At 39.5% G+C, this 22,161-nt stretch overlaps 2 protein-coding genes and 1 long non-coding RNA gene across 3 annotated transcripts in view; 2 read left to right on the forward strand and 1 right to left on the reverse strand.

Annotated features, from left to right (window-relative positions):
* The window catches only part of zranb3 (zinc finger, RAN-binding domain containing 3), a 208,979-nt gene that overhangs the window by 55,739 nt on the left and 131,079 nt on the right, over positions 1–22,161 (forward strand). The gene's annotated exons all lie outside the window — the stretch shown is intronic.
* Positions 4,327–9,243, reverse strand: LOC123974234 (cytosolic 5'-nucleotidase 1A-like). The gene is made up of 6 exons (XM_046054793.1): positions 8,640–9,243; positions 8,325–8,492; positions 6,819–6,948; positions 6,527–6,649; positions 6,039–6,223; positions 4,327–5,762 (listed from the first exon to the last, which is right to left on the reverse strand). The coding sequence occupies exons 1-6, from the start codon at positions 8,751–8,753 to the stop codon at positions 5,400–5,402; spliced, it is 1,083 nt and encodes a 360-aa protein (XP_045910749.1). The 5' UTR covers positions 8,754–9,243; the 3' UTR covers positions 4,327–5,399.
* On the forward strand, positions 13,094–20,716 carry LOC123974306. Its single transcript, XR_006825822.1, has 4 exons — positions 13,094–13,208; positions 14,430–14,477; positions 18,040–18,107; positions 20,678–20,716. It is a non-coding gene; the product is annotated as an uncharacterized LOC123974306 (long non-coding RNA).

Here is a 22,161-nt window from a genome sequence, read left to right on the forward strand (position 1 = left end):
ATCACTCTTGTTTTAGCCTTTTTGAACTGGCTCCCAGTGTGTATTAGAACAGATTTTTAAAATTTACTTCATGGCTTCTTTCTGTGCTATATCTCTGACCTTTTAGTACAGTATGCACCAACAGGTACTTTGAGATCCTTGGGCACAGGTCTATTGAAAATTAAAGGGGACAGAGCAGAGTTTGCAGTCAGAGCCCCGAGGCTCTGGGACAGCCTGCCTGAGTAAATCATGTCGGCTGAGTCAGTGAACTCCTTTAAGTCCATTCTTAAAACATACTTTTATCAGAGAGCCTTTCCAGGTTATATTTAATTTTAAATTTCCTATATTTGATTCCTTAAATTTCCTGTTTTTCTTGTTTTTATCTGTTTTCATTTAAAACCTGATGGTTTTACAACTGTGTTTTATTTTTCTGCCCTTGTGAAGCACTTTGTAAGATAGATTTTAAGAAGTGCTCTATAAATAAAGATTATTATTATTATTATTCATAACCATTATTTCAGGCAATGCAAAAATGTTGCTACATGTCTTTTTGTCTTCAAGCACTGTACTAGCCCAATAACCAATAACACATATTCCCTATTTTTAAATGTAACCATATTCTGTAGTAGGTAAGAGTAGCCTCCTGCTGTTGAATGACAGCTTTAACCAGCATACTAACAAGAGATATCAGTCATACAGTCAAATTTACTGATTAGGACTAAACACAGTGGGAATGTCATTAGGTTTGTGGGAATTTTGCTGTAAACCAAAGTATTGGTAAAATTACAACTTTGGCCAGGTGTTGGCGCTAGTTGGAAAGTTAAGGGTTCACCTATGGGTTCACCAAACATATTACAATTTCATCCTGAAGGGGACATGTAGGATATGTCTGCACCAAATTTCATGGCAGTCCATCCAAAAGCCACTAGCATAAAGACAAGGCTAAAAACTACTTGACTTTAGCCTGACTCATGTAAACAATAGACAAAGCTTCTGTACATCCCTGTGAAAATCCACCATTTATTAAATAGATATCAATTATATCATTATGTTTAATAAATGTCCCCAAGATATCCAGTATGTAGGCATCAAGACACCCACCAAGGTAATGTTGGTCCAAATAAATTACTTTCAGAAAACATCTACCTACAAGTCTCTGGCCACTAACCAAGAAAACATATTAAGAGCAAATTGCTTGTCAAGAAGATAAATGCAGCAGGAGAGTATGAGAGTACTGTTTATTTTATTAATATATTTTGGTAACTTTTCTTGTGGCTTCCATACACACACACACACACACACACACACACACACACACACATACACAACACACACACACAAAGAAAGGTTGCCAATTATAGTAACTGTGTGATGAGGTTTCTCATACTGAGCCCCATGCTACCTTTGCCTCTAATCCTTTGTTATTAATTATATCTTCAACAAGCCTACACAGTTCTTGTGGTGTCAGCACTGAGTATCCATGGCAACAGCCAGTTGGTCCCAGCTCTCAGGGATGCGCGCACACACACACACACACACACACACACACACACTCTGCTGCTTGACAAAACCATGCCTTGCTGCAAAGATGCTCTGCCGACAAGTTGAATAACCAAACTGTAGAAAAATACTGTAAAATTAAAATAATTCCTGCCCCCCTGTTGAGCCTTTTAGCACCACAAGCTACTTACAGGAAACAATATTCATTGCCATTACATAGTAACAAAATTGGTAAAAATGCCTGTTGCTAAATTCAAAAACTGCATCAAGTGAAATAAAACCAAGAAAGCAAGACAATGACTAATATTCTGCCCCTCCTGTATTCTCAACTCAGTATGCAGTGGTGGAATGGAGTTTTTAAATACTGTAATTAAATACAAATTTGATGTACTTTCAATTGGTCTTTTAATTGCATATTTCAATTAGTAATACTCCACTAAATGTCAGCGAGAAATGTTCTGCTTTTGACACAGTTATGTTCATGACAGCTATAGTTACTCTGCAGATTAATACGATGTATGACAAATATAGTCTAATACATTGTCACTGATTACACTACCAAACTGTAGCTATATAGAATTGTTAAAATTAGCTCCACCTCAACTAACTACAAATGCTACTTACAATTACTGCAACAATAATAACATTCCAATAACAGGATATTTATAACACCTTTTTGCTCAGAGTGTATTTCCTTTTGATGCTGTAACTACATTTTTGCAAATATTTATTAAAGCAACTACTCGACCTACCGATTTCATACATCAAAGTATGTTAACAGGCGCTGTGAAAAAAGTTGGATAAAGCCTTCTGGAGCTTCAGGGACCAACCTGCACGAGACAATGTTAAATTGCCTCAAATGATGTCACTTGAGTCAGCATGGGCTTGGTCTGAAGACTACAAGTTTGAAAATGAAACAAATTCTGGAGGTGTGGCATTAGAAACAAGTGAAAGCTTGCCAGACATCTGTAGCCTCCCTGTCTCTGCTTCAGGTTAGCAGCTTCAGGTTGAAGCTACAGCAGCCGCTACTAGCACACACCTGAATCTCAGTGCCAACCGTTGGCGGTGGAGTTGCATTTTGGGTAAGGTAGGTGCCTGGTTTTGACACGGAAGAAGATATCTCTGGTTCTGTAGCATCAATTTTGATCCACTGTCCATCGTGAGTCTGACAGTGTTATAGAAGTACAATATTAAATCGTTGAAGAACTCTTAAGTAACATTTTTAATGGAAGACTTAATGTAATGGAGTAGAGTGTGGTATTCTTACTTTTAGAATCTGAGTAACGTTACTTACTCCACAACTGACAGTCTGTTATAACTTCTTCCTTAAGAATAACGTTATGAGGTGTTATTTTAGACCCGGAAGGTGAAATCTCTGATATTTCTTAATATAACTGGAACTGCAGGATATCTCATTAACTTCCAATTAGGCCTAATGTTAGTTCACTGAAGGCAGAGAGATTTGCATTTTGTTGTTCTTGCTGTGCTTAGCAGGGATATTACCAGGTATATGAAAAAATGGTATGACTAGGAGCTCAGTCAAATTATAATAAAAAATATGAAATATACCTCAAAGCATTGTAAGATAAAAAATGTATTTTGGGGGGTTTCTTATTGTATTGAGCTTTTTGTATTATTTATTTCAATTCCACTTTTAAGTCTATATTATGTTTTCTGGTGACTTGCCTTCCCCCTTAAAATTCTTCTGTATACTATATACTTTAGAAAAGGTATACAAAGGTGGGGTTTCTTTGGTTGTTCCTCCTCTCTGTAAATTCTAATAATAGCTACATCCATGGTAAAATCCCAGTCTAGTTAAACGGGAACTCCCTCTTGTGGCTTCACTCATCATGTACATGTTAACTGAGAGTGGATCTCCATCAGCTGACGTTGGACAGACACTGAGACACTGAGTTTAATGACAGGAAAGATCTGCCCAAATATACAGGGCTGAAGGTTGACCACAACTACTTTACTTTCACAAGGAAGAGGCTCCTTGCCAAACATGAGGCTGCATCAGTGTTAAATATCAAGGTGGACAATTACAGCTTAACAGCACCATCTACTGCTGAGACTTACAAAGACAATTGGTGGAAAAAATGCTCAAATAATTTTCTTATGTAGAAATGCTTCAAATAAAAATCCCTCATACAAAATACGACTTAATTAAAAGTAGTAGGTGGGTTAAAATCAAGGGAATCTGATAAAAGGTTACTAAGACCTGGCTGACTGAGAATCTTCACAGACATCTTACACAAGTATTCAACTTTATTAAAAGTACATAACTACCACCAGCAAAATGTATAAAAAGTAAAATTAACTGTCTACGGAAAATGCTCCCTGTGACTGATATTATTACATGAAATTATTAGATTATAATAGTGATGCATCAATTTCCATGTGGCATTTTACTATAGATGTACCTTTTAATGATTTTGAGTTTGGTAATTTAATCTAGTTATTCTAAAGCTAGAGGTCTGGTCGCTTCAAAAGGCCAAAAGCTAAAATCTGGGGGTTGTGATATGATTAACGGGATAGACCAGATAGAAAAAAACAAAGGTCTGTGACAAAAATTTGTAATAATTAGGCCACGAGGTTGTGAGGAAATTGTTTTTAACATGACTAACATGTTTATAAGCTCATCATAATATTGTTCTTTAGTGTAACGTGAATGTAGATGGGTAAAACTAAAACAATCTCCCTGTCAAATGCAGTGGAGTAGAAGTGAAAAGTAGCATGAATGACCCATGATACTACTTTAGTATTTCCACCACTGGAGTTCTTTCACTCTTCATCCAACTACTCCCTCTGTACTCAATACACTCAATACTAATCAGAGTAAAGTGAAAAGGTGCAAAAATAATTTTATTGCTACCACAACAGGAGTACAATCAATGCAAAATATGTCTTGATCTGGCACTGAGGAACATTACCAGACATGATATGAACATTTACAAACGCATGAGTGTACAGTTAGCACATTAACTGTACCTGCCTGAAGAGGATACATTTACATATGTTTGCAATATGAAATACATCAAGAGCAATCTGCAAACATATACAGAATATATAGTGAGTCCTATATAAAAACATGATAACATGATAGAAAAGTGTAGTTACAGTGGGCTGCCTGATCTCCAGATATAATGTAAAAGCTTAAACTCACAGAACATGAGTACAAAGGTTTTGGGGAATAATATAAAGCAGTGAGTTTTTCATAGTTTGTGTGTATCAACTGCAAAGACAATAACAAAGTAAGGCAGTTTCAGTGTTATCCCTGTAAGCTAGACATTCTACCCTGATAGCTGATTTTAATATCTATTAATCTGTCCCATCAAGTGTGCAAAACGAATACCCTGGTGATTTTTAAGTCTATGAAGGATCCAGCGGAGAAAAAACAACTACTACAGCAGATACATTCTCCCACCCTGGTTATACAGAACATGCCAAGGACCAATAGCCAAAAACCACGATAAGATAAACGCAAGTTTATTGTATAAAAGTGAAAAGAAAATTAGATAAACTCCTATGTAAATGAGTGTACACTGAAAGGTAAACAGGTAAACACTTCGAATAGTTAAAAGGCACCGATAGAAACACCAGATTCATAACCTATTTTAAAACCGTACGGTTAAATAGTGTAAGGCACTACTGTAACTCTTGCTTTGAAAATACATCCCCTTCCTCATCAATAATACCCCATGCTAAAGAAAACAGTAGACAGTATTTTATAAAACCCCAAAAACTAGGAATCTTTTTAGACTGCATTACCATTTAATTACTTTAATCCACTAAAAAGATTGCTGTTATTTTTTGATAGATACATTTTTCCTGAATCCAGTATTATTATTATTATATTTATTTGAAGCAAATCTCTGACAAAATAGTGCTTATTTAATATTTCAACCATTTTTAGGTTATTACTTTTTTGCCGGCTGCTCAATGAGTTTCCCCTTGTCGTACTTCTGTCCGATCCCATAGGGGACGTGTGCAGATATGGTTCCCATTTCGTTGGCCCCCTCGATGTGGAACATCTGGTCGTCAAAGAAGATGTGCGGTTTTATTTTCTGCAGCAGGGGCCCTTTGGGAGCCCCAGCTAAGAAGAGAGCCTCGTCGATCTCCAGGCCCCAGCTGCGGAGAGTCTTCAGGACGCGAGCCCCGGAGCTGGCTGCACTTCGGGCCGTGACCAGGAAGGTTCGGATAGGACAGTTCAAACGCTCGTTCTTGGCATAGAATTTTCTCTGGAGCTTACCCAGAGCCTCCAGGAAACACTTTAATGGACCCTAAAAGAGCCAAAGAATAAAGTTAATTTAAAAAGTCTTGAAAGTTAGAAGAAAGGGGCAGATCAAATTGACTGAACCAGCAGAAATCTGTCTCCTAATCAAATCTTTAACTCATCTGGGTTAATTGTTTCTTTTCACCTGATTGATCTCCACATTTGGTGGAGCACTTTCAACCAACTGAAAAATGACTGAAATATTGCAATTGCTTTTGGATCAATGATATAGATAACACAAAATAAAGAATATAAAACACATACATCCATAGAAACAACCAACCTGAGCGAGAGGTTTGTTCTCAAACTCCTTCTCGTGCTTAAAGAAAGTGTCCAGGCCGTGTTGCTTCACAATGACCTCTGACTCGTCTGAGAAGAGGACGGCGTCGCCATCAAATGCCACTCTCAGCTGAGTGTCGCTCAGCTGAGTGTCCGTTTGCGGCATAAACATTGTGGCTGCAGCAATGCCTGAAGAAACGGGAGAGGAGGGTTGGTTAAAAATATGCTCTGATGGACAGTGTGCATCCACCACTATGTTTTATCCATTCTGAAATTTGATACCAGGCATCTTGACCTTCCTGTTTTATCATCAGCTCTTCATATGTGTTTGTTGCGTGTGCTGGGATGACAGTCAGTCAGCTCCTTCTCGCAGCACAGTGTGTAAATATCAGTCAAATATGCCTTGGGGATGCGGACAGTAACTGATGTGTTTCTTTTCAAAAAAAGTAAAGGTTGCGTTGTGATAGAAATCAGAATTATAATCCGACATACCTTCCTCGATGGCCTCTGTGACTTTCTTCGAGTCCTTGGAGAGGTAAAGGTTTGTCATGTAGGCCTTTAGGTAGCCTATAGGACTTTTCCCTCCTGTCATACAGAATCTCTCTATGGTCAAATCTGAAAGTATAAAAGCAAGTTGGAGATGTGTGAATATAGAAATCCCATTCTAATTACACTATCACAGCTCTTCTTTATTTCTAGTGTGAAATTACAAGACTGAGCTCTGTTCTTGATTGTGCCACCGTGCTAAACACTCAACAGTGTTTTGGTTTGGGACGCACCGTACCATAGTGATTAATGCTGTTTATGAGGCGCACCCCAACTTGGGCATGGTTGTTGGTCATTAAGACGATGTCAAAAAGCTCCTCGCTGTCTGGGTACAGCATCCTCAGTCGAGAATTGACATTCATCAGCGCCTGTGTCAAGACATCAGAAATCAGGATATTTTGTCAGAGCATTCAACATGAGGTGACAAAACAAAATTTTGAAAATGCACATATGCATTTAAGAACAGACTTAATATTTTCAAAACCTCTAATACCGAATTAAGCAAACACTTTTCTTTGTGGGCTTCACAAAGATAAAATCTTGACATTTCTGCCGTTAAGAAACTGCTTGTTGAGGAGAAAAGGAGCGATGGGGCAATGGAAATATTTAACATGCACCAGTGAGTCATTCAGCACTTTACACCCGACACCCAGGCAGGTTTACAATGCCGTAAAACCTGCAGTGTCTTTTTCCAGGTCTGTGGTAGCAGGTCTGTATCCCTCAACATTGATCAGTTGCATAGCAGCCAAAGGATTACAAGACCACTTTACAGTAACTCAGCTATTTAACCTCAGTGGGGTCGTTGGCCCGGGTCATCGATACCGCTGGTTCGTTAGTGTTCCTTGTTGCTGTGGACGAACCAGCGGTATTGATGACCCGGGCCAACGACCCCACTGAGGTTAAATAGCTGAGTTTCCCTGCCAGTCAGTCAGAACTGAAGAAGTCCTTTGGATGAGGGACGAAACGTCTTCCAGTATCTTCAACCAAGTCCAGTTGCCCTTGATTTTAACCTTCGTTGGATAACTATGACCTGGATGACTGAGAATCTTCATAGACATCTTACAGTAACACCAGCTCGGAACATCAATCAACCTTTAAAGGAAACTTGTACAGTAGCATTTCACCTCCTCCATCCTTCAAAAAACCTGGATTTTCTTGCTGAAGACTGGTGTGATTTCATGATCGATATGACTGCATTCCAAGAAGCAGTAAAGCCGTTTTGAACTTGAGCTTTAACATCTGACCTTAGATAGGGATTTCACTTATTTTGGCCTGGCACTGTACATATCTGTCAGCGGGGTCTGGATTAGTTAGTTAGTTAGAGGAAGTTATAAGTCAGTGAGGAACTCACATTATATCAGAGGTGGACAACATGACTTCCTGATAGCTAACATTTGAAGAATGAATGAACAGTGTGCTGATAGACAGTTAAGAAACATTAAAAATAATCATCATCCTATTGTGTCTACTAAAAGAAGAACAGCTTTATGATTAGAGCTGACAGTGCCAAAAGCCAAATACCTGCCTTTAGGTCTGCATGACTTACTGAGATGTGGCCTGAGATATAACATTGCTCAGCACAGAAAATAGACTGTTGACTTGAAACTAGGAGTCATGCGGTCCATTATCACTGTACGTTTTTGTAAACCAAGTTTTTTCCTGGCGTGGACAACGTGCCTTTCAGCTGAATAAAACATTTCGGGGGACCACACCCTGCAAAGACGTGCAGAAGGCTCATGCCTACCTTGACGAAGGGGAAAGCAGCTCCTGGTTTCAGAGGCTCGCTTTCATGTTCAACCTGATAAGATACGTAGCTCTCTACTCCCTTTTCAACAAAGATCTTCCTCTCTGCCACCATGTCGAAGAGGGTGCGAGAGGAGACGGCGATAGTGACAGCATACTGTGGTTTGGGCTGTCAGTGGATGGAAAGGTGGGGGGAAACAACATTATGTGCACGCAGTACTAGGGTTGTTTATCACAAATACTGTGCAAGAAAGCATGTGCAGCTAACACACAAGCTTATGGTGATGAACAATTTCAGCTAAGTTAAATAACTTACGGGTCTCGGTTTGTTTGTTTTAAGGTTGTCAAAAACAGCTTTGGCCGCCGCCCAGTCTTTTTCCTCTCTTCTGTCTTCAGTTGCAGCTGAATCGTTCGGCTTCATTTCACTCATTTTTATAATCTTTCGCCTGTCATATACAGTTGACAAATCCCTTAGAAAGATAAGGCAGCAGCAGCCAGAAGCAAACTAACTGGTGTTACACCAAAATATTCGACTCGACAGATTCTGTGACCCAAATAGGAAGTTAAGCTCTCAGGGCGTTTCTTAACCACGTGGTAAACTGTGTGAAATGGTCGCAGTTCGGTTTGGTTTAGGCGCTAAAACTAATTAGTTAGGGTTATGCACCAAAACTACTCGGTTAGGTTAGGTTTAGGGAAAAAAAGATCCTGGTTTGGTTTTAGTCTCAGAATCTGAGGGGTCACAGAATTTGCTGCAACACCGGAAGCGTACTAACAGAAAGCCTGGTGGGCGCGTCATCCAGCTGTGACGCAAACACGTCTGAGCATCACTTGCTTGCACTTTGTTGGGTTAGAGAGAGTGAGTGTGACCATAACAATGTGGATACCTGGCATACAGTCATATTTTTGACAATAGAGTGCAGCCAACTATATGGCAACAATTTGGGTAAAGTCCTGTTTCAACATGATAAGATAAGTAAGATGAGAGCCATAAAGAATTTATTTTTCCAGTTTGGTGTGGAACAACTTGAACTCCAACAACTTTAGACTTATCGCCCAACCTCAGTGACCAACGATGCTCCTGTGGCTGAATGGGAGCAAATCTCTGCAGCCAAGTAGTTGAAACATATCTCTTGCTATTTTAAATTAATAATATTTTATTAATTTTTTTTAATTGCACTGTAAGTGCAGAGCTGCCCTATTGCTGTTACTTAGTTATTTGTCTATTTCTTTCTCTTCAAATAAGAAAATTACTAAACTTAACAGTAATTTATAAATCTTGCTATTCACGTTGGAAATAGTAGTTAGCAGTTACTATGAGGAAGCTTGCAAGATGAGGGGAAAAGAGCCCTTCATCAGGATAAACTTTAGTCTTGTAGGATTTCTTTTCTTTTTTTCTTCTATTCAGTGCCTAGTTTAATTCAAATTTCTTACATAAACCCTTTACCTGAAATTATTTAGATGTATGTAAAATGTTATGATGGATGTTTGTTTTTTAGTTTTATATACATTATATGTAACCTAATGATTTCCTGTGATTGATTTTTGACATAAAGCAATGTCTTGTAATCCCATGTAGTATGGATCAAATATTTGGTATGACATTTAAATAAGAACTATAAATTAATAATGTATGATTCATGATGAATATAGATGTGTTTTACACTGAGCAAAATTATAAACGCAACAAAGATAAAAGGCCACTCGAGATCTTTGAGTTCAGCTCATGATGAATGGAGGCAAAAACAAAAATGTTGCCTTTATAATTTTGTTGAGTATCTTCAGGTCATCTGGCCATGTTGCCATGCTCCATTGTGCACTTGTGATAGCTATTTAATTAAATGTTTGCTGCTACTAATCACACCACTGTCCCTTTTGTCTTTTCAGTTTGTCTTTAATTGCTCTCAACAATTTCTGTTTCTTACCTCTTTTCATATTTCAGGTTAAATACCTTTTACTTTCTCCAAGTTATTTATCTGTATTTATTTCTGTATATGTGCAGCTAGTTGTATTCCTCCTCGGTGAATCAATAAAGATTCATCTTATCTTAAATATCGTGTGTTTTAACATTGATATCTTATATTTCTCCTTTGATTGAAAGAACAAAGCTTACACAACCTCACCCACAAACACCTCACACACAAACACACACACACACACACACACACACACAGTCCGGGACGGAGCATCATGGCGATTGACGGTAAGTCTACTCGGTCTCAGTACTGCGGGACTCGTGTGAAACTTTGCTCGGGACAGAACGCTGTTTATAAAATCAAATTTAACCTTCACCGAGTCTGTTATTTTTAAAACCCCTAGTTTCTTTATTATTATTTTATCACAAGACGTGGGTACCGCAGTGCTCCGGAGCTGGGACAGCTTGCAGCACGGGGCTGATGCTGAAGTGCGGACGGACACCCGCACTGATGCAGGGATGTTGTGATCCCTTCACGGGATGCGCGCGTGCTCCCTCAGCCACGTGAAGTGATGCTTAAAGTGGACCTGGGGCTTTGACTTACCGTTTGTGAAATCTTTAATTGGACAGACGCTCCTGGCAGTGTGTCGATTTATTTTATCACAACAGGCTGTTGCTTAGCATCACATGCCAAGTAGCCTACTTTGTTTTGCTACTGTTAAAGAACCAGCACTTGGCGGATGAATTTTGGTGTAATATCGATCAGAAAGGAAGGTTTAGAATTTAAAAACGACTCCGCTGTTGCTAGACGGTTATTTTTGTGGATGCACGTGCTGTTGATACGCCCCCTAAACGCCATGGGTAGGCTAATGTGTATAACCAGTAGCCTTTAAAAGCCGACATGATGACGCCATTACACTGGATAAGTATCTCTTCAAGGTTTTAGTGAAAGAGACCGGAACACGTCGCCGAGCAGTGACTAAAGGATACAGTCAGTGAAGAGCGGGCGCGTGCCTTGCCCGCTGTCCCGTTGTATTGTGGGCACAGCTCTTATTGTGTCACGTGCAGCCAAGCGTGCAGCAGTGTTTGTTGATACACCGTGACACCTGAGAGAGGGGGGTGCGGTTTCATAAAGACATATCAGCAGTGACTCACCATGGGCACCAGTAGTAACAGGGGATGGACATGAATATAGGATATCTATAATTTACATTTTAGAGGCTACTCAACATTTATTTGCAGATATAGGCTATCTTAAATTAGAATAAATGGTTCATCCATACAGGCCGGCATGGCGGTGCAGTGGGTAGCACTGTCGCCTCACAGCAAGAAGGTCATGGGTTTGAACCTTGGTCGTTCGGGGTCTTTCTATGTGGAGTTTGCATGTTCTCCACATGTCTGGGTGGGTTCTCTCCCAGGCTTCCTCCCACCATCCAAAGACATGCAGGCTAGGTTAATTGGTGTCTCTAAAGTTGTCCTTAGGTGTGAGTGGTTGTTTGTCTATGTGTGGCCCTGCGATGGACTGGTGACATGTCCAGGGTGTACCCTGCCTTTCGCCCGATGTAAGCTGGGATTGTCTGGTTGACTATGGATGGATGGTTCATCCATACAAGTCAGAATATAGGCTACTGAATATAGACTAGTCAAAATGTAATAAGAAAGTTGTCTAGTTGTACAGGCTTTGTAGATATCTTAAAATCAAATACGTGTTTTGCATATTGTTATCTCCCTTACATGTTTGACCTTCACTATACAGGATGATGTATGTGCAGAGCTTGACACCAGAGGGCTTGCTTTCACATTAATTTACTGAAGGGGTAAAGTTTCTTTGTGCTCACCTTAAATCAAGAGTTTAACAAAGCATGATTTTGTGCCATTGCAACTAGTCTGGAAGCCAATCGTGATCCAATATTCAACTTACACCCCCAGTGCACATTGGAGAATTGATTATACAGTGATGTTGGAGATACACTGTGTCTAGTAGTTAAACATAAAAAATTTTAATTATTTGATAGTTATAGATTTATAGATATTTAGGGATTTGTCAGTGGTGGAGGAGTACATGTAGCCTAATTATAAGAATGTTATTAGGTCTAGTAGTTTACTTTTTGGTCGAAATACAACATCAGACAAAATATCTTTCAGAATATTCAAATGAGAGTATTATGTGTTTTAAAATATGTCTTTAAGTATGAATCCAACCTATCAGTTGTCAGAAGGGACTGCCATAATGATGTTGCACTTCATAGCTGGACTAAATTTGATTTGTTTTTTCAAGCTGATCATTAAGTAAGTACAAGTGTCAGAAATCCTTCTGGAAGAATCAGAGTAGATTTTCATCAAAAACAATTTAATTTGTTTGATGGCTTCTTATATGATCAGAGTCACTCCAGCTTCAAACTTCAAAACTTTATTTCAAAACCATCAACGCAAACAAGTAGCACAGTGATCTGCAGCTATCACTGATATTTGAAACATATAAGAGTAGAGTTACTACAAAAAATACATTAATCTGCAGCTGCTGTGTTACTTTTAAAACCATTGTTAAATCGTCAGCATAGTGATGGTTAGAAAGTAAAACAGAAAACTTGAAACTGCAACAATGTCTTTGTCCGTTTTCGGTCCTCTACTCTCAAATGCTAGTGGGTCTCCAAGCTTCTTACAGTTTGTCCCCCAAAAAATAAAAAATATCTGGATATCTTTTCCCTCTTTGGGGTAATCCACTGCTGTAAGAGAAGAAGACACTCAAAATATTTTCTTCTCCTATTACTGTAAGAGACAACCTGTGATTTTAAGGAAAGCAGTGAACAGTGTTTTGCTGATTGCTACATTTTGGCAAGTTTTTTGTTTCTGCAAGAATAGAAAAGGAGAGTCCGGAGAGGGTCTGTCTGCTGTGTGACGGAAGACAAGTCTGCCTCACAGCGCTGGCATCGAGTCGTCACCTCAGACCATTTTCAGCGTCCAAACCTTGATGTGAGGGAAGTGATACAATAAGTCCAATACATTTTTTGTTCAGATTTTATGAGTGGTCGTTCAGGGGAGTAAAATACTGTTTCGAAAATCTGCTTGGCTATGTAAGCAAAGCGCTGAGCAATGTGTTGAGCCATGAGAGATAATGTGTGAGTGTTATGTGTGTATTTGCATAAGCCTGCAAGTGTGTGAATGTGTGTGAGGGAGATACGAGTGTCAGTATCCCTCATTAAATTAAACCTCAGGGGGATTAAAGGAACTGAAATGTAATCACAACCAGGTATTGTAACAACAACCCGAAGTAAAAATGTCCCACTGTGAACGGTGAATAGTATAGTAACACCAGATAATCCAAATGACCATATTATTGGTCGTAATTAGGTGAGAGCTTTTAGGCCTTCAAGTTAGGAAATACAGTTTTAAGAGAAGAGTTAATAAATAATATCAAAATAATAAAAAAAATTGAGGGTTTACTTTTGGTCTGGTCCAAATGTACTGTTACTGTTTATTTTGGGGGGGTCTTGCTTTCAACTTATCAGTATTTATTATTAAATTTAATTATTTAAATCTTATGAAAGGTGCATTGAAGTAATATTTGCTGCAGTTTAATATGAATAATGAATTGCATGAATGATCTTTAGCTCAGTTTTGACCCATTTAGTGAGAGATATTTAAATTTATTCCATTCAGCTGGAGTTATTGCTGCTTTAGCGATGGTTACAAATGGCTTACAGTGTGCTTTTTAATTATTTTGAGTTATTCTGAGTACTTTCCCCTGAATATACACAGTATTTTAATGTAAAAGCTCAAAAATTCACTTTCTGGCAGAGAGTTGGATGAGAAAATTGATACCTTTCTCATATCTGTCCGTTGAATACTGTATGAAAGTGAAACCAGGAGATGGTTAGCTTAGCTTAACATAAAGAATGGATATAGTAGGAAACAGCTAGTCTGGCTCTGTCCAAAGGAAACACAAAGCTACCTACGAACACATCTAAAACCAAGAAATTGTCCTGTCCATAACACTAACTGTTTTCCTTCTTATGGCACAATTATGTTAACTTGAAGTACAGAATTAAACATTTGCGGGAGAGTTTTCTCAGTCGGTTCCAGTAAATCAGCTCTATAGCCTTCCTAACCTGAGGCATGAACATATGTTTCTATAGAACACAGAATCATGTCTTAACCTCTGACTCCCAACTTCTTATCTCTTTCTCTAACCAGGAGGGGGAAGGAACTGTGGTGTTCATGAGCTCATCTGTGCCAGACGAGGTAAGGCCATATTCCTGTGAAGTTTGGTGTACAGAAAGTGTCTCTATATGGACCTTAGAAAGCTTAATATCTGTGTGTAAATTATGCATGGCATATCGAGTTTTAGCTCACTTCAGCAATAGAAGGCAGCTGTGTGTTCATGATTTATTCAGTGTGGAGGTTTTGTTTCGTATCAGAGGTCCATGTGTAAGCAACATTTCCAGATTGCCTACCTACTTTTTAAACAAGCATGCCCTAAAAACTACTGCCACGTTCAGTGTGCACTGCACTGAAAGCTCAAAAAGTTATTACATGAATAAATTAATGAAGGTTAATGTTCCCACTGAGGAAATGTGACATGCATTTGTTTCTGCCTGTGTCGCAAAGATGCAGAAACATGACAAAATAATTTGTTTCCCTTGTTTTTATTTGAAAACCTTAACCCATCTAGATGAGTTCAGGTTTCTCTGAGGTTATTATTAATTTTCACATTGAATGCTTCAGTGGCTGCGTTCTCATGTTTGTTAGTCAGGTTCATTATCTAGAAAGAAAAGCAGATTGAATCCTGAGGCTCAGTTCAGAGTCCTGAGTTCGGCCTCAGTTCACATGCTGTAAAAAAACAAAACAAAAACAGCAGGTTTATTTGGTTTTATTTTCTTGTTTTTTATGTGCAGACAGAAATTGTACATGCACAGGCTCAGAGAGGATGGATGTGGTGAATAAGGGGAGTCAAAATGTCAGACAAAGAGAAAGGGAGGTGGCTGAGAAGAGGGGAAAAATCCACTTTATTCTGCTCTGTCAGATGTTACTCAGAATGATGGGTTTTGAAGCTGTTGCAAGAACCGACTTGCTACCGCCCCACTTTCCAGTGTACATTGACGGGCGGATCGGGTTATCTCAGGTGTCTAAATTATTCAGCTGTCATTGACATTTACACAGCGGGGCCATGTATGAAGCATCGTCACACTGCGGGGGCACAGGGCCATAAGCTGTTCATTTCCACAGGCGGCTGCCATGCCCATGGCTGCAGAGGTCATTCTGGTTCAATCAACACAACTGTCAGCAGTGAGAGTTGATACGTGAGCCTGGCAAGTGCTGGACTAGACTAAGCGTCAGGGATTTATTACATGTCGGATTACTTCAGAGCAGGACAACTGTTTTTCTCCTCTTCTTGGATCATTTACTATGTTTAGCAACAGCAGTTCTGATATTACTTTATGGGAACAGCTGGCATTAAAGAGGATAGAGAAGGTAAGTCTCTGCAGCCACATCACTGTCTTATCTCTCTCCTACTTCTCTTGCCATTCTTGGGAATTTAGCATTCATCATTCTGGCAGTCTGCAGCAGGCAGCGGCGCTAGTTGTCAGGCTGCATTGGTCTCTGCCTGTTGCCATGGTGAAACAAATCTGTCCATAAGTTCAGGATGTAGTTTGGAGGTTTGAGAAACTATGCCTCAATTTGTCTCTCTTCCTGTCTTGTTCGCGCTCTCAGGGAGATTACCAGTTTTCACACTGTTGACTGATTGAAGCAGTGACTGGTGATGGTTGTTTCCAAAGTTAGAACCTGCTATAAAACCACATGCTACAACGTTTGGGCTGTGCACCATTTTTTTTGTGGGCTACAACTAAGACATATTTTGAATATTGATGAGTCTTGCTGAATATTTTCACAATGGATTATTTAACAGTTTGGTCTATGAAAGTCATAAAATGATGCAAAATGATTTTCCTAAAAACAAGGTGATGTCTTCAAATTGCTTGTTTCATCTGATTAACAGTCTAAAACCCATTGTTACTATTGTTGTACTATCACGAAGAAAAACAGCAAAGCCTCACAGAGAGGCTGGGAATGTTTGGTTTTAGCTTAAAGTGACTAAAACGATTAATCGATTAGTTTGTTGATGATTCGTTTTCTGTCAGTCAACTAATTAACTGACTAATCAATTCAGGTGTATTTGTTTAATTAATAAACCAGGAATACCACATTTTAATGAAAAATCAAGAGTGTTACATGAAACAGATAACACAAAATGCCACTAAGGATCATTTGGAATCACATCCCAGAAGGGACCTAAAGCTGCACTAATCATTGTTTTTATAGTAACAATGAATCAAGTGAGTAATGAGTAATGTAATGTCGCTGGTAGTGATGAACCCACAGAGAATTATTAGCCAGTTTCACTGTGCCTCAGCTCTTCGAAGCGTTTTAGCATCTTTCAACTAATTTTTTTGGTTTCAGGGCCATCTGTGGCAATTCCAGACACAGCAAACAGATTTTTGCAGCAAAAAGACAAACCTCTGTACACTACCTACCCAGCACAGACAGCAGACAGACAAAGTTAGCAGCTGAGGAATCAGATACTTCACTTAGAAGTTGGTGGAGGCCGAAAGAGACCTTAAAGGAGCTCACTGGACTTACATTTGTTGGATGACACACATAGTTTATATTTTTGCTTTATTGTTTGTATATTTATGTATGTGTATAAGTTGCACTTTGCTTTTTGCGATGAGGACTTATGTTTGCTGTAGTACATAGTTTAATCCATTGTTTACAGTTTTGTTCTTGTGTTTAGGCAAAAAAAAAGAAAAGCGTATTACTGTACCGCCCCATAGTCACAACCTCAACAGCTTGAGCTGTTCAGGGGAGAGGTTTCGTGAACGGTCAATTGAAATCACCTGTTTGGGTGTGCAAAGCATTGAAGACTGGTGTCTCTAGTAAAACACTAAGGGAGTCACTGTCGACTATGTCCATATAATTGTGCGATCCAAAAACTGTATTATGCACCTCAAGCACTTCAACTTGAAATTCAGACACCTCATATCACAGAGCCTCGCTTACAGTGTGCTTCATTTTACAAGCTGCCCTTTCCACTGAGGCATTTGGTCTTTGGAAATACCATTCATGCTTCATTGTCCACCAACTTCCCCTTTTCTTCAGTTATTACACTGCAGTGTGTCTGTGTCGTAGCCTATTAAGTGCAGACCCAGTGCTGGTTTATTGAGCCTACATTTCAGTTAGATACAGTCCCTTTGAGGCTTGCATAAAAATAGCACATCAGCAGCACAGGGCTGCATGGTTACATGAAGTATGGTTGGCCTACATACAGTGCTGTAGATTGTATCTGGTATGCCTTTGAAGTGGAAAACCGCAGACTGTTTAAAGCAAGCACAATAGCTAATGCTCCCCTGGCAAGGCAACATTTCAGGAGTCTGATTCAAAAATAAGATGAATCTCATCAATAAGAATTATTTTGAGTATCAAAGTGGGGCTGTTAACAGCCTTAAAAGTATTTTGTTCAAAGCTTACAGCCATCTGTATTTCTTTTTATTAAAGTAATAGCCATAGGAACTTTGGTTTGAAAATGTAACTGTGATATAACTCCATAATCAATATTACCTGTTTGTCCATGTCTAATTTTTGTTTCTCTTTTTCTGTCTGTCTTTCCTTTTTCTCCCCTGTCTCCCTGCTTCCCTCCCTCTGTATGTCTGTTCTTCTTCTCCTCAGTCTCCCCTGAGCTTCTGGGTGTCCTGTCTTCTATTGGAGCCTTCATGGCATTGATGGCTCTGTTTTTTCTTTATCTCAGCAACAAGCTGTCAGTGGAGAGTCCTGACAAACTGTCACATCTCGGTGGCTATAAGAACACCCAGCCAGGTACTCAGCACACTTCTAGATTTACCACAGTGGCTGCATTTAAACACAAATATTCAGATGATTACTGGATTTGTTCTGGTTTTATATTAAGACCTTGAAGATCACACTGTTGGTTTTCATCCACAGACACCTCTCCCATATGTAACCAAAGTGAATACAAGAAAAAGACAGCTGCAGGAGATATATACTGGATATATCTAAACAAACCTTTTAGTGCCCCTCTGCAACAATCCACATCTAATGACATCAAATTAAGGTCTTTATGATCCATGTTTTCATTTTAAATCTTCAGTGTTGCAGTGCATTAAGGCTGATTTTAACGTGCATATTCAGTGCAAAATGTGTACTTCCTCTGAGGGAAATGGGTGCTCTGCTAAAAGGACAACAGCTCATAAAATGGGATAGTGATAGAAATCTCATAATATGGCCTCAGTTTACCTATTTCTTTCTTATCCTGGCACGTTTTGGTAAACAAGCCTTCATCAGAGCACCACGAGAGGTTGTAACCTGCCTTTTTTCATAGAGAATAAGCAATCATCCCCAGGTGTGTAGGGGAGGTACGAACTTTGGTTACCACAATGAATGATAATATAAAATAGACACTTACAAAGGATATAGACGTAAGGGAGTAGGGTTTTACACAGCCTCTTTTAGCATAACTTTGCATACATTTATTCTATACATGGTTTCAGAGTGGGATCTGATGTCATGCTACAATGTATGTGTGTATATATATATATATATATATAGAGAGAGTACATATTTGTTAGCTCAACTGTGCAGCTGTATAGGACTGTATAGCGAACATGCGTAATCATGTTTTCATGATTCATTATTCGTAATTCAGATTCTGCACATGTAAAATGTTTTATTAGATGAATAAACATGAATAATGTCAAAGGCGTTTCCACTGCAGTTTGCACTACAGTGCAAATTGCTATATTATTAAAATTTTAAGCTGTTTCTACAACAGGCCAGCCACCCCATCTACTGTCACATCAGATCAGCCGACCAATCAATAAACATTCTGACTAAAACAAGAGAAAGTATAATTAACAGAATAGAAAGCACCCAGGGTCTGAAATGAGAACAGAGTTGGTACTGGGGGAAAACCTGGAGGATGAGAATGAAATGTGTAAAAACAGAGTTAAGTGAAGGCTGAACCTGTGACAAAACTGAGGCCATAGTTTTCTGAAAAGAGACTTTAGAGTGCAAATAGTGGAGTACAAAAACACTGTTATAGAGCTCTTGTTGCAAAACATGAGTTATAATCTTTACTATCACCATATTGCGCTGTGTGCACGTGTTGGTCTCAGCACAAACTGTGATGCTGGCAGCACACCCTGCTAACAACCACATGTCCATGTCAGTGCCTCTGATGAGCTAATCTGCTGGTCAGCGTGGTGACGGGATCCTGGCTGAGAGATGGCCTTCTTCAAGAGCTTCCAGCAGAACCTGCCATCTGTCAACATTTCCTCCATCTTGGACTCGGTCACCAGCCGTGTGGACGACCTGGCCAGCGCTGTCAGCGATGCCACTTATGCTGTCAGCGACCAACTGACTGAACAGGTCACCACTATCATCAACAAGGTGCAGGACGAGGAAGATGGGGGAAACGCCAGTGGCCAGGAGTCGGGTCAGACTTCCGCATCACAGGAGGGCAAGGCCAGCAGTAAGAGCATGTGGCAAATGAATAGAGACTCAGAAACAGGTAACACAGCCTCAAAGACCAACCAGGCAGGTTTCACTACAGAGGCAGAGCACACTCAGAACCAGCTGGAGTGGGAATGGAGGGACGGATGCTGGCGAGTTAAAAAGACAGAAGCCGAGTTAGCAGAGGAAGAGAGGAGGAAGAAAGAGGAGAAGGAGCTGCAGGAGAAGAGAGAGCAGAGGAGAAAAGAAAAGAGAGCGAAGCAGCTGGAGAAAGAAGGCAAGTCACAGAAAAACAAAGAGGAATCCCAAGATGGAGAGCAAGAGGAGGGAGCTGATGCTTCAGAGAAAACAGAAAAAACAGGTGGACAAGACAGACAGGCGAGTGAGAGTGGAGGCAAATCCGGTGCTCAGCAAAGAGGCGGCAACTGTGATGAACCTCCTCAATCGTCTGGTCCTGAGACTGAAAGCAGGCTATCAAAACAGAAAAAGCCAAAAGACGAGGGAGAAGAAGAGAAAGAGATGGAGGACCTTGAGAGGGAGGGAGATGATGAGGAAGAGGCTGAGCTTTCTAAAGCTTCTTCAAAAGCAAAAAAGATGAAGTCAGAAAAGAAGAAGGGGAAAGGAGTGAAGGGGGATTCAAAGAAATTGGAGGAAGCCTCGGACTTGGAGGAAAAGAAGGAGAAAGGGAAGAAAAGCAAGAAGAAAAAAAAGAAAGGCAACCAAGGTTAGATGGTGTGCTGCTTTTATTTCACCATGTGGGTCTCCTCTTCTCTTGTTTTTAAACTCTGCCAACTATTTGAAATCACAACCTGACATTCATACACGCTGAAATTAATCTTTCCAGAGTGCCGTGTCCACATTATGCTTGGTGAGATAAATGTAACGTTTAAACTAGAGTTTCCGTGTGTTCTCTCCAGAGGGAGTTTTATCGGACAGCGAGGAGGACAAAGGCCCAGAGGCTGTGGCCCAGCAGAACACAACTTCTGTGTGGGGCAACAAACACAAACAGTCCACTGAGCAGGGAGGCTACAGCAGCGAAGCCTCCATCGAACGGGGTGAGAGGATGCTCATGTGTTATACTCACAATCATTTTATTTTAATATATTGATATATATATATATATATATATATATATATATTGATATATTGTAATATTGATAAAATAATATTAATATACCAACAAGGAATATTAAAGATTTAATAAATTTCAATATGATAAATTATTTTAAATATAAATACATAAAATGTGGCATTGTGGAGTTATGTAGAGTTATACATGCAACATTAAAGAATACTTAATTAACATGAATTTAATAAAAATAATAACTTCTAACTACTGTGTACAAAGTACCATTGTTTGTTAGAATCTTGTTGACATTGTTAAAATTGCCTTCATTCAATTTCTTGCAGAGAGGATTGTTAGCTCTCTCACGTCTAACAACTAAATATGAATTAAATATGAAGCTACAGCCAGCAGACGGTTAGCTTAGCTTCGCATAAAGACTGGAAAAGTTTAAAAGGATGGCCTCTAACTTGACTCTGTGGTAGACTGCCTATTGCATACATAATAAGCATCCCTTCAGGGCACAGTATGTCTCCAGTAACACACCACTCATATCACGTTACTCCTTCTGTGTCCCTCTCTGTCACTGTCATATAAGCAGCCAACAGCATCCAGAGAATAAAGAAAGATTCCTCGCTCAGTGAGCCCCAGCCTCCTCCGTACCAGGACGAGGGCTCGGCGACCCGCATGTCCTCTTATTCCCGCTCAGAGCAGACGGTCAGGAGGGGGTCGTCCCCACTGCGCTGCTCCAGTGAGGCCAGTGTGGACCAGGACACCGAGAGCTACCTCAACAAAGGCTGTGAGGAGGACATACCCAGTGACAGTACAGCTGTGCTGGGACCAGAGGTATGTTCCCCCTTTCTGTGTCCTTAAGCAGCATATAACAATTCTATTTATAGTTTGTATTTTATATCTGCCCTGTAGCTCACCATAAACATAGTATAAAAAGTCAGCATTATTACCAATTAGTTAGACATTTATATTAGGCCACTACAGTAATTAAATAACTTGTTCACTTTAAAATGTGATTTTATGTTACAATGTCAGTTACAGGTCAACTTAACATGAGGAGACAGGGTGGTTGTACTTGTTTAAGAGGGAAACAAATTTACCAGCATTGTTGCAATTTTCACTGGCACTGTAAAACATCTTGGTATCAATTCTGACTCATAAGGATTGGTATGATATTCAGCAATAAATCTGGGAATCTATTGGTGTTTGTTTTGAACACACAAATACAAGTGTAAATCTGATTCTAAGTGGACACACTGTGTAGCTTATATATATATATATATATATATCTCAATTAACTTGAGACATTCTGTCAGGATTGTGTGG

Source organism: Micropterus dolomieu, linkage group LG01, assembly GCF_021292245.1.
Source record: "Micropterus dolomieu isolate WLL.071019.BEF.003 ecotype Adirondacks linkage group LG01, ASM2129224v1, whole genome shotgun sequence".
Taxonomy (NCBI): domain Eukaryota; kingdom Metazoa; phylum Chordata; class Actinopteri; order Centrarchiformes; family Centrarchidae; genus Micropterus; species Micropterus dolomieu.

Excerpts from the sequence above, each read along its gene's own strand:
- LOC123974234 (XM_046054793.1), bottom strand. The coding sequence starts at position 8,753 with ATGAGTGAAATGAAGCCGAACGATTCAGCTGCAACTGAAGACAGAAGA. Across the intron at positions 6,224-6,526 it reads CACAGAGGCCATCGAGGAAG|GCATTGCTGCAGCCACAATG; the intron begins GTATGTCGGATT and ends CCGTTTCTTCAG. Across the intron at positions 5,763-6,038 it reads AGAACAAACCTCTCGCTCAG|GGTCCATTAAAGTGTTTCCT; the intron begins GTTGGTTGTTTC and ends TGGCTCTTTTAG.